This window comes from Peromyscus leucopus, chromosome 20 (genome assembly GCF_004664715.2).
Source record: "Peromyscus leucopus breed LL Stock chromosome 20, UCI_PerLeu_2.1, whole genome shotgun sequence".
NCBI classification, from domain to species: Eukaryota; Metazoa; Chordata; class Mammalia; order Rodentia; family Cricetidae; genus Peromyscus; species Peromyscus leucopus.
The window spans coordinates 39,193,277-39,205,929 of NC_051080.1; the positions used below are offsets into that span (position 1 = coordinate 39,193,277).

The 12,653-nt window shown below is 51.7% G+C and overlaps 1 protein-coding gene across 2 annotated transcripts; it reads right to left on the bottom strand.

Moving 5' to 3' along the window:
• Positions 1–450: 450 nt before the first annotated feature.
• Positions 451–11,840, bottom strand: Cenpm (centromere protein M). Of its 2 annotated transcripts, none has more exons than XM_028871250.2 (6): positions 11,684–11,840; positions 11,251–11,329; positions 8,440–8,532; positions 7,096–7,175; positions 5,328–5,419; positions 451–667 (listed from the first exon to the last, which is right to left on the bottom strand). In XM_028871250.2, exons 1-6 carry the CDS (start codon positions 11,742–11,744, stop codon positions 527–529), a joined length of 546 nt encoding a protein of 181 aa, XP_028727083.1. In that variant the 5' UTR covers positions 11,745–11,840; the 3' UTR covers positions 451–526. The 2 variants fall into 2 exon arrangements, with proteins under 2 accessions (XP_028727083.1, XP_028727082.1); XM_028871249.2 differs by having other exon boundaries at positions 454–667; positions 11,688–11,839.
• Between the last annotated feature and the right edge of the window lie 813 nt (positions 11,841–12,653).

Here is a 12,653-nt window from a genome sequence, read left to right on the forward strand (position 1 = left end):
CCCTGGGCTCCTGGAAGCCGCGCTCTGCCCCCTTAATTGTACTGAGTCAGTTTCCTCATTTACAAAGTCAAATGGTGGGTGAGACAGATTTTTTTAGGTTTTTTTTTAGCCACGGCTCTTTGTTCCAAAGAAACCTTAGGTGGATACACCCCGTCAGACAGGTGAAGATAGGGGGCCTCCGTGGGGTGGGGGCCTCTGTGGTGAGCCGGGAAGCATGGGTGCCCTCCCCACTCCTGCCCAGCACTCATGGGGGAGCAGAGCTCAGGCCTGCAGTCAGCAGGCTGCCTCCCGGGGCCTGTCAGGCCCTGACTGGTCTTCACCCACAGTGACTGCTTCTGGAGCGGGAGCCAAATGCAGGGAGGGCAGGCGCCGTGCTCACAGCTCCTCGGTGCTCACAGCTCCTCGGTGCTCACAGCTCCTCGGTGCTCACAGCTCCTCGGCTCACAGCTCCTCGGTGCTCACAGCTCCTCGGTGCTCACAGCTCCTCGGTGCTCACAGCTCCTCGGTGCTCACAGCTCCTCGGTGCTCACAGCTCCTTGGGCGCGGGGCTGTTGGAGCTCCTCAACAAGGACAGCAGGTTCAGCGCTGAGACCCCTGGCACGTGGCCAGCGCAGATCTGCAGCATGCGGACCAGGCGCTGGGCCGCGGCGGCTCGAAAGCTTTCCACCTTCAGGGAGAGCAAAGAAGAGCCGTGCGTGAGCGGGGGCTGGCGCTGTGGACACCCTCAGTATGCAGAGGCCGAGGCGAAGCTGGGGGCCGAGGTGCACGGGGTACCCCAGGGTTGTGCCACCCCTTACCAGGCAACTTCCTACCTTGTTTTTCAAACCCAGAGACACCCGGAGACTGAGCCCTGATCAAGATAAGGGATTTGACAAGACTGGTAAGGTCTGGCCAGGCCATGGTGGCACACGCCTTTAATCCCAGCATATGGGAGGCAGAGGCAGGCAGATCTCTGAGTTCGAGGCCAGCCTGGTCTGTAGAGTGAGTTCCAGGATGGCCAGGGCTACACAGAGAAACCATGTCTCGACAAACCAACCAACCAACCAACCAACCAACCAAAAGAACTGGTAAGGTCAACTACACAGTCCAGGGTCACAGAGGAGTGACCGCAGAGCTGAGACCTCAACCATGGCTAGTCCCAGCCACTGAGGGGCACCCCAGGAAGACGCAGGGGCAGAAGGGAGGGTGCACAGAGTGGCCCTCAGCACAGATAAGGCCGTGTGACCCACACCCACGTGTCCTTTGCTGGGACGGAGGGCTCAGGGGAGCTGGGGGTTCCGAAGATGCCCTGGCCCTGGACCAGCGAGTTCTAGGCAAGGGACGCTGACAAACGTTTGCCTGGCCCCGGGGCACTGCCAGCCGGTCACCGACTCGGCTCCTCAACTCTGTCTGCCTCATCTCTGGAGGCAGCGCCACCTACCAGCTGTCATGCCGGAAGCCTGAGCTGTCCCTGACTTGTCTCCCTGTCACCTCACATCTGGCCACCAGCACATTCTGTTGACTGTCCAGGAAACAGCACGGACTACGGACCATCCCATGTGTCTTCTCTGGACACCACTGAATCCAGACCACTTGACCCTTCCAGAAAAATCTCTCAACCCTGTCCTCGTTTCTGCCTTCCTCTCTCTTCATCTAGTCACAGCCAGAGCAAAGCCCGTCCTGCTGGGCCCCAAACCTCCAGCAGGTCCAGCTTTATTTGGAGGAAAAGCCACAGCCTTGACTGACTCCACAGCCTCACCCCGTCATTGCTGCCGCTTCCTGTTACTCTGCCCTCGGGGCTCAGCTATTCCACCCAGGCCCCCTGAAGGACCCTCACCACACCAGGCAGCTCGGGCCCTCTGCACTTTGCTGACGAGCACTCTCTGCCACACAGCGAGAGGCTGTTGCTCACACACGAGCTCTCCCCTTCGGATCCATTCTACCCCAAAGCTACACCCCGGACTCTCATCCCTTCTACCTCATATTCATTCTCATTCTCATTTTCCCTCCCTCCCTCCCTCCCTCCCTCCCTCCCTCTCCCTCCCCCTCTCTCTGTTTTTGGTTTTGGTTTTTCCAGACAGGGTTTCTCTGTATAACCTTGGCTGTCTTGGAACTCACTTTGTCGACCAGGCTGGCCTCGACCTCACAGAGATTTGCCTGTCTGAGTCTCTAGAGTGCTGGGATTAAAAGCGTAGGTCACCACTGCCTGGCTCCAGTCATTCTTTTTCACATTGCAAACAAACAAACAAGCAAACAAGCCCACGTGGCTAGTTGTGTTCCTCGAGCACAGCCAGGGCGTATATAAATATATAAGTCTCACTCTTCGGCTCTCTGCAGTGTCTCTGATGCCTACAACGGTGCCGGGTACACTGTGTATGTGTGACAGGTATTTTGAACCCTCAAAGGTCTGTATTTCCAATCTGCTGCTGCTGGAGTCTGAATGCCACAGCTGTCTCCTGTCACTCATGACCCACACTGAGACACGCCCTCCACACTGTCCAAGAGTGTTTCCCAGGCTATAAAAGAGAGCTAGCAACTCTTGCCACACAAAGGCCTCCAGATACGTTGAGGTTCCAATCGGATAAGAGAGAAAGTATGCTCTGAAAATGACTACTTAGACACATGCAGGGGGGGCCCGACAGCCCACAGACGGGGCTCTTCATCTGAGGGACCTAGGCGTGTGTTCCGGGCAGGTATTTGTAGCCTCTGCCAGCTGGGAACAGACTGCGGCCTCTGCTTTCCTCTGCACAGATGGCTCCGTGACTTTCCTTTCTTTTTAAAACTATGTTTAGAGAGAGAATGCGTGTGCGTGGTGTGTGTACACGCCCATGCATGACGGCCAGAGGTCAATTTACAAGGAATCCCTTCTCTCCTTCTTACCCGTGGGGCCCAGGGACAGAACTCTGGGTGACAGCAAGTGCCTTTACCTGCTGAGCCTATCACTGCCCCTAGTCTAGGCCTCAAGCGCCATGAAAACTCAAAAACTGGTGTGGCCTGCCACCTCGTGGCCACATATGGAACTGCGACAGCACCTGTTACATGGTTACCAGGCTCCACCACCACCTACCTGCACCTGAGTTGGGAAGCAAAGATGATTGATTCTTCAGTAAGCGATCATAAAGCTACCAAGAAGATAGCTTTAGCTAGACGTTAGTATGGTATAAGGAGACTTGCTGGAAGCCACATGCTCAGCAGGCCACAATGGGGAAATCGCCGCCCACTAACTGTCTGGCCCTAACTTTGTGTGACTGAGCAAGGTGACTCTTTTTGGAGTGTTTTCTCAGAGGTTTGCTATGGCGAAACCCTGCAGGGTGAGACCCTTCAGGTGTGCCGGGGGGTACAGAGTGTCGTCACCTATGAGAGCAGAGCCTGGATCTAGTCAAGGATTCTGAAAACACTGTTAATAAGAAGAGACAGATTGTACAATGGCATGCAAACCCTGATCATGCTGTGGTCTAGGGTGGTCTAGGGGCAGTTTAGCAACCAGATCAAAGTAGCGACGAGGTCTGCCCTAACATGTAAATGAAAGCATCAGCAGCTCTGTGTGTAGGGGTGTTCTGCCTGCATGTACATCTGTGCACCGTGTGTGCCTGGCGCCCCAGAAGGCCAAGGGTATCAGAACTGGAGTTATAGACAGATGTGAACTGCTATGTAGATGCTGAGAACCAAACTCCGGTCCTCCGCAAGAACAGCAAATGCTCCTAGCCAACAGCCAGCACTCCAGCCCCAGCATGCTGTGTCTGTCGGTAACTGCTAACTTCGCTATTCCCACCGACACTCTTGGCTCATTCATGAGCTCGCCTCCAGCTAAACGTTAGTATGGTGCTGTGGGGGAGGGGGTAGACGCTACTTCTCATGCAAACTTATAGGTCACCTGGATTCTGCCATCACAGGCACAGTCCACAGACCACATAACAGGAAACCCTGGGCCACAGGATGTGTGGGATTTTGTCCTGACCTGGTTCTTACGGAGTTACTTCATCTTAGGGAAAAGGTCCCAGACCCAGGCAGGACACAACTGTTCAAAACAAACCTCAAAACTAACAAAAAGATTCCCCAGAGCAACTGAGCAGGCCAGGTATGTGAGTGGGGCAGTTCGGGCCCAGAGGACCTTCAGTAATTCTCCCAGGGAGTGTACATCAACTCCTGCTGATGTCCCACATTTCTGGGGCTCCAGAGCTGGCTGGGTGGGAAGTGTGCTTGCTGTACAAGAATGCATTGTGACCCTAGCACCCATGTCCAAATGTGTATATGTCTGTGAGTACCAGTGACTCTAGTGCTGTGGGGGGAAGGGAAGGGCAGAGGCAGGAGGATTGCTGGGACTGGACAGCCACCAGTCTAGCTCCAGATTCGGTGAAGACCCTGCTGCTGTGGAATAATCCTTCTGTACACTGTGTGGATATATGCCGCTATGGTTGGCTTAATAAACAAGCTGGCTGGCCAATAGCTGAACAGGACAAAGTTAGACCATCAGAGCCAAACTGAGAACAATGGGATGAGGAAGGGTAGAGTTAGCGAGTCGCTGGCAGACACAGAAGAGAGCAAGATGGGCAAACAGTACTGAGAAAAGGTGCCAAGCTACATGGCAAAGTATAGATAAGAAATATGGGTTAATTTAAGTGTTAAGAGTTAGCTAATAACAAGCCTGAGCTATTGGCCGAGCATTTATAATTAATATAAGTCTTTGTGTGATAATTTGGGAAGCAGCTGCCAGTTATTTGGGAGCAAATGGTCTGGAGAGAAAAACTCCACCTATACTCTGCTCAAGAGAATTAGGCAGAGCGTGATAGAGAAGGACACCTGACATCCTTCTCTGGCTTCTGGGCATGCACAGGTACATGATCCTCCCCCACACATGTACACACAACACATACACACAAAATAAAAAGAGAAAGAAAATGCATACCTGCTTTGCTATGGCCACACAGGGCTCACCTGGTGAGCACATGTACAGAAGTGAATCAGGGTGGAACCAACACACTGTCCATCTACCTACCCAGCTACCTGTCCATCTCATAAACACCCCCATTACTTGCTGTGCGTCCTGTCCTGTGACACCTGGGACAGACAAGGTCTGCAGTCCATGGAGGTTAGGATGACATCAGGCACTCTGACTGCCAGACGGACCTGACACCTCATATCATAAGTACTTATCCCCCCGCAGGAGACTGCACTATCGACAGGGACTTTCAAACACACACACAAGACTTACAAGCCAAGCCTTAAACCAGAATCACATGCCTCCCTCCATACCCGGGCCACCTCCCCTGGATACTTGGTGACCCTTCGGTAAGCATTCCCCATATGCTTACCGTGTTCTCACTGGCCCCAATGACCAGAGTTCTTACCTCTAAGTCACAGAAGAGCAAGGGGCTTCGGTAGGTGTGGGCCAGTTTTATAACTGTGTTCCGGTGAATGGTGCAGTGGCTCTCCTGTCCAGCTGCAAAGAAGCCAGGCACATTTCAGGCTACATCAGCCAGAGATCCACCTGCCTCTGCCTCCGCCTCCCAAGTGCTCTATGGATAATTGGATAATTGAGTTTCTTCACTCTTGAAATAAGAACAAGAGCACCCACTACACAGAGCTGCTCAGAGTCAGCCGAGCTGATACTGATGAGTCCCAGGCATTCACCGGAGAGAATCATCACCACCATCACTATCACTACCATCACAGGCATCAGTGAGAGACTCTCCCCTCAAAGACCTCAGTGTCATAGGGAATGCTGGCAGATCAGACAGATCGCTGACCCTGAGCAGAGTGTTTTGGTATTCCCGCAGGAGTCAGCCAGACAAAGAGGAGAAACAGGACCTGATAGGAGCCCCAGTAATCATTCAGAGGACAGTCCTGATGCCAGGCATGGTGACACAGAGTTTGAGGATAGCCTGAGCTACATATTGAGTCTCTGTCTCAAAATGTAAAGAAACTAATGAAACAAAGCAAAAACCCAAAGAAAGAAGGTGATGGACGGCCCAGCAGCAGGACTGTGAAGCTCGGCTCCCCACTAATGAGCTATAGGGCCCTGGGCAGGCCACTTACGCTCAGTCTCCTCGGCTGTAAATCTCAGGTAACGCCTATTGTAATAAAAGACCTCAAAGACCATTGTAGCCGGGCGGTGGTGGCGCACGCCTTTAATCCCAGCACTCGGGAGGCAGAGGCAGGCGGATCTGTGAGTCAAGCAGCCTGGGCTACCAAGTGAGTTCCAGGAAAGGCGCAAAGCTACACAGAGAAACCCTGTCTCGAAAAACAAAAACAAAAACAAAAAAAAAAAAAAAAGACCATTGTAATAAAAAAAGTGTTTGAGCAAATGGATTACCAGTAATCCTGCCTCCCCTCAGGACCAGCAGGACCTTTTCCAGAGAACTGTGGCTGCCCCAAAGAATGAGAGGAAAGGAGTGGAGATGAGACACAAAGGCAGAGGCTAATAGCAAAATCCTGGAGACATGACCTCCCCACGCTGTTGAGCCAGCCGTGAACTTTCAGTAATGCCCCTGCATGCTGCTCTCAAATTCCTGTTCCTCCTGCCTTAGCGTCCTGCGTGTTGAGATGAGAGGTGTGTGGAAACTTCCAGGTTTGCCTCTCGAGAGGATTTGAATTTCTCTCTGGAAGCCACAGGAGTCAGTGAGGAACTCCAAGCAAGAGCGCAACAATCAGCTACCGGGGTCAAGTTAGAAAGCCAGGAGTGTCGTGGCACACGCCTTTAATCCCAGCACTCAGGAGGCAAAGGCAGGTGAATCTCTGTGAGTTTAAGGCCAGCCTCATCTACATAATGAGTTCCAGGACAGCCAGGAGTACATAGTGAGACCCTGTCTCAAAACAAAAACCAAAGTACATTCTTAAATGGGGGCTGGTGAGATGGCTCAGCAGTTAAGAGCACTGACTGCTCTTCCAGGGGACCCAGGTTCGATTCCCAGCACCCACGGTGGCTCACAACCATATGTAACTGTAACTCCAGTTCTAGATCTCATGCCCACTTCTGATCATCATCACCTTAGGCAAAAGAAAAAAAAAATCAGGAGCCGGCTAAGGAGAACCGCTCTGCCGACCGCCTCAGCAAGGGGTCACAACTGCTATTGCTCTAGCTGGGGTAGGAGAGCAGCAGGAAGAGGCCACACTTACCCCCTGTGACCAGGAAGCAGACTTTCCCCAGGAAGAAGCTGCTGTCCACATGGTTCAGACACTCCTCCACGTTCCGGAAGCTGGGACACAGGGCCAAGCAAGAAAAGACACCAGAAGATAGAATTTCACAGCACAGCCCTGCGTGATGGCACACACCTTTAATCTGAGCGCTCAGGAGGCAAGGGCAGGCAGATCACTAACTTTGAAGCTAGGATGGCCTACAGATTGAGCTCCAGGACATTCAGGGCTACACAGAGAAACCCTGTCACAACCACCACCACTACCACCACCACCACAACCCCCCATATTGAGTCCTGGGGTTGAACTCAGGCGATCAAGCTAAGCCATCTTTCTGCTTACCTCCGCCCCCCTCCCCCACTTCTGAGTCAAGATCTCATGTAGTTCAGGCTGCCCTGAAGATGACCTTGAACTTCTCATCTTCCTGTCTCCATACCCCAAATGCTGGGATTCCGGTCTGCTTTATTTTTAAAAGGTTTTATTATTATTATTTTAAACTATGTGTTGACCGCTGCAAGCATGAGTTTAGGTGTACATGAGTGCTGGTGTCTGTGGATCCCCCAGAGCTGGAGTTACAGTAGGTTGTGAACCTCCTGCTGTGGGGGCGGGAACCACATTTTCGGCACCACTGAGCCACCTGCCTAGCCACATATACCCTGTTTTAAAATTTACTTTTACTTACAGAGAAGGCCACAAATGCTTATAAAACAATCAAGCAATAAATATGAATATATATATGTACACACACACAGATATAAAGAATCCTCTTTGAATCACCCTTCACTGCCAACAGTTTGGCGTGTGATTCTTCTAGGACTCTTCTTTCATGTGCAAATACAGCGGTGTGTTTACACACCTACTGTTTTTCTCAGCCACTGTCCCACATACTACCCAACTCCTGATTGCTGTGGTTTGATATGGTTTAGGGCTAAGAGGTCATGTGCTGAAATTTAATCCCCACGACTACAAACAAGATAAATAAACCAAGGGCAGGAGTTTGGGCCGGAGAGAGGGCGCAAAGGTTAAGCACACTGACTGCTCTTCCAAGAGGACAGAGCTTGCATCCCAGACCCCGCCTGGCAGCTCACAACTGTGGTAACTGCAGCTGCAGGGGGCACAATTCTCTTTTTGGCCCCTTAGGCAGTAGGCATACACGTGCTAATTGACCGGTGACGTCATGGTTTGTCTTCCAAACCACCCCGCAGCCCTCCCTCCTCATCCCTCCTCACCCCCGGAGCCTCTCACTGGCCCCTGCCTTCCCATCTAAGGTTACTGGTCCAGCACAGGCCCTGGCCAGGTCCTCCGGCGCCCAGTCCTGGCTCTCACCTGTGTTTGCTATGCAGGTTAATCACAAACACAATCAGGTCAATTCGGGGCCGGTTCACATTGGAGGGCAGAGGGAGCGAGTTGGCCAAGTGGCTGAAAAAACAAAGTGCGGGACTAGAGACACACGTACTCACCTCACAGTGACTGTTTGCTCACACAGTGTCCTTTACAGAAAAAGGAGCTGCCTCAGAGGGAGCCCAGCGCTGAGGCAGGGCACAGCCAGTTCTACCCAGACCTCTCTGGTCTGGTCCCTCGGCCGGAAGGGGCTGTTGGTAACTGCTGTGACAAGAGGACCCAGAATCCGCGCACACACACACCCGGGGGGTGGGGTGGGGGTGGGGAGACCAGGCTGGGGCACGCGGGGGTGGAGTGGGGGTGGAGGGTGTGCTGGGCTGAGACAAGAGGATTTAGAAACCCTGCCTGCTGGGAGAAGACCAGGCTCAGGGGAGGCGCTGGGCTGAGATGGTTAGGGGATAGACTGAATGAATCCCTTTGGTGTGAGGTAGAAACAGGCTCGATCTGGTTTTGTCATTTGCTAGCTATAATTGCCAAACCCCCACCTGAAGGCCTTTCATGAATTCTTCCACCCATTCTTTGTATATATTGCACTCTTTCCTTTTCTTTTCTTTTTTCTTTCTTTCTTTCTTTCTTTCTTTTTTTTTTTTTTGGACAGGGTCTCTATGTAGTTCTGGCTGTCCTGGAGCTTGTTATGTAGACCAGGTTGGCCTTGAACTCACAGAGATCCTCTAGCCTCTGCCTTCCAAGCTCTGAGATCAAAGGTGTCTGTCACCGTGCCTGGTCCATCACTCTCTTTCTTAGATTATAATTCAAGGAATACCAAGCGTATAAAACTTTTTTTATTTTATTTTTTTTATTTTAATTTTATTTTTTGATTTTTCAAGACAGGGTTTCAATGTGAAACAGTCCTGGCTATCCTGGAACTCAAACTGTAGACCAGGCTGGCCTTGAACTCACAAAGATCTGCCTGCCTCTGCCTCCCAGTGCTGGGATTAAAGGCATGCGCCACCACCGCCCGGCCCAAACTTATTTTTAAAATTATTGTCATTTCTTTCCTAACACATGGTCTTCTGCAGCCCAGATGCAGCCTCTCACTTCCTGTGTAGTTGGGGCTAACCTTTGAACCCCTAATCTTTTTTTCTTATCTTTTCTTTTTTCGTTTTTTTTTTTTTTTTTTTTGTTGTTTTTTCGAGACAGGGTTTCTCTGTGTAGCTTTGGAGCCTGCCCTGAAAAATCACTCTGTAGCCCAGGCTGGCCTCGAACTCACAGAGATCCGCCTGGCTCTGCCTCCTGAGTGCTGGGATTAAAGGCGTGCGCCATGCACCACCGCCCGGCCACCCCTGATCTTTTTTGACTCTACCTCCAGGTGTTGGGATTACAGTCTTGTGCCATCACGCCTAGCTAAAACTACATAAAACATACATTCCCTTTTCCCACTTTGGTAGATGGGATTACAAGCTCACTGTTCAAGGGCAAATGCATTTTTAAAAATCCTCTTCTGTTTCTGAGTTATGAGATTGGTCTGGTGTTGATGTGTTTCATATTCTCAAGCCTGGAAGCCTGGTGAGGTTAGAAAAATGAAAGGAAAACACACAGTAATTACTGTTCCTCCAAATCTGGGGCACTAAAGAATTCTCCAAATTTTGTTGCAGGCATAACCATGCCAGAACAGTTTTCACAACCAGCGAGGCTTTCAGGTTTTTTTTGCTATTTTCTAGTTCATCTCACTGACTAGTTCGCCTTCATGTCACCAAGCTTTCCTCAGAAATCCCTGCCTTACACTTCTACTAGCCTGAGACATTTTTAGCATTTCTTGGATCATGAATTAACCAGATTAACTCAACAGTTACTAACTGAGCTACTGTGTGCTAGTTACTGCTTAAGGCTCTGGAGGCTCACCAGTGAACGGAGTCAAAATCTGTCCTTAAGGACTGATTGTGTGTGTGTTGTGTGGGTTGGGGAAGGACCAGACACAAGCCAACAGGTGGGGAGGTGACTTCTTTGTATTTTGGTTTGAGACAGGGTCTTTTGGAACCCAGGCTGGCCTGGAACTGGATTGTAATGGAGAATGATGGTAGTGCCTCCTGTTTCCACCTTACAAATGCTGTAAGCCCTCATGTTGGGCTCTAAACGTTGTTCATTTCCCCAGGGGCTTTGGTTACTCTCTCTTATGGTTACTTTTCAATCTAGAGTCACCTGGGTATGTGTGTCTGTCTCAATGAGAAACTGTCTAGATTAGGTTTGCCTATGGGCATGCCTTGTGAGGGATTTCCTTTCTTTTTAATTTCTTAATTGGGTTGAGGAAGGCAGAAGGATCCACTACAGGTGGCACCATTTTCTGGGAGGGGATTCTGGATTACTAAGCCCTAGCACACAGGCATTCCTTCCTTCCTCTTGACTGTGGATGTAACTGCTTCAACTTCCTACTGCACGGACTTCTGCAATGACGGGCTACAAGTAACCTGGCCCTGCGAGCCGAGAGTGACTTTTCTCCCTTAAGTTGGTTTGGTCAGGGTATTTTATCGCAGCAAAAGGAAACGAAAGATCTGCTTTGCTTTTAGGCACTGACGACCAAACCCAGATAGATCTTCAATGAAGAAATGGGTTTTCGGCGTATGTAGGGGTCATGAGCATTTGCGGAGACCTGTAAAGGAGTCAGCTCCGCAAGGGTGGGCAGGGCAGTAAGGACGGAAAGGCGGCAACTGGGAGGAGTTGGGGCCCTCCCTCTCCCGCAGGCTCCCTTCCCTTCCCCTCAGGTCAGCCCAGAGTTCAGGCTACACCTCAGCAACTTACACCCTCAGCTCGGATGCACAGTGGTCTTTGAGCATCGACTCGGCCAGCCGCTGCAGGAGGCATCCTCCTTGCCCACCAGCTGCGAAGGGAGAGAACCAGACAGGTGGAGACCCGAGCAGGGCGGGCGGCTCCTCTCGAGGGCCCAGCACTTGGCATCCCTCCTGGGGGGCGGGCACCTTTTCCCGAGAAGGGGACCCCGAGGAGCCACACTTCCTCAGAACGCGGGAAACCCACGTTCGAACTGGAACGCCCACTCAAGCCTATTGCAGAGCCAGACGCGCGCCTATTGGTGGAGGCGTCAGTCCGCTTCCCGAGCCGCCGCTCCGATTGGTCCGGAGCAGTGCGCCCGCCCACCGCCGTCCGAGCGCTCTGTGGCTGAGGACGCGCCCAGGCCTGGGCTTGCGGGGAGCCGGCCCAGGGGCGCCGCCCGCACCTACCAAGATGGTGGCCCCGTTCAGGTCGGGCAGCTTGTCCAGCGGCCTCAGCACCGACATCTCAGCGGCAGCCGAGCCACCCCGCTCGGCGCGCCGACCTTTCAAACCGTCCCGAGTCCCGCCTCCCGTGGGCGGGGCGGGGCTTACAGGTCTGGGCGGGGCTTCCTGCTAGCTCGCACTCTTAAAGGAACCACTACCTCATTGCCTGCCCGTCCCTCCAAGATGTCTTTTATTTTTAATTATGTGCATATTGTGTGTGCATCCGCGCTCATGCGAGGAGAGGTGGCTGCGGAATCCAGAAGAGGGAGTTGGAGTCCCTGGAACTGGATTTCCAAGCCAAGTTCTGAGCCACCTGAAAAGGGTTATGGGAACCTAACACAGGTCCCCTTCCTGAGCAGTATGTGCTCTTAACTGCTGAGCCATCTCTCCAGTCCCTACCATTCTCCTCTTTTGAAAAGGATTTATTTCATTATATTTTTAAAGTTTTCTATTTAAATTTCTTTTCTTTTATGGGTATGGGTGTTTTGCCTACATATGTATCTGTGTATCACGTGCACCATGCCCCAAAGAGGGCATCAGATTACCTTGAAACGCGTTTACAGATCTCTGTGAGCTTCCATATGGGTGTTCCGAATCCAGCCTGGGTCCTCTGGAAGAACAGCCAGTGCTCTTAATGGTTGAGCCATCTCTCCAGATAAGTACAGCCTAAGATTCCCATCTACCTCTTCCTGATGGTGTGATTTCTCTCCCAGCTGGTCTGGGACTCCTCCCCTCCCCCAACTAACTTTCAGAACTATGGACCTGAAAGTTCCAAATGTATGATTTTTCAAGTTCCTCCACTTAAACTTCTCTCTCTAGTCTATATCCATCTTAGCAGATTTCCACTTGACTGACAGACACCATCCAGGAATCAGCTATGGATCACAAACTGTTCTAAATGGCCTTCACGCTCTGGACTTGCTGAAAGGT

Coding starts and splice junctions, on each gene's coding strand:
- Cenpm (XM_028871250.2), bottom strand. CDS start 11,744: ATGTCGGTGCTGAGGCCGCTGGACAAGCTGCCCGACCTGAACGGGGCC. Junction 7,176..8,439: donor AACCTGCATAGCAAACACAG/GTGAGAGCCAGG, acceptor CCTGTGTCCCAG/CTTCCGGAACGTGGAGGAGT. Junction 5,420..7,095: donor CTGCTTCCTGGTCACAGGGG/GTAAGTGTGGCC, acceptor GCTTCTTTGCAG/CTGGACAGGAGAGCCACTGC.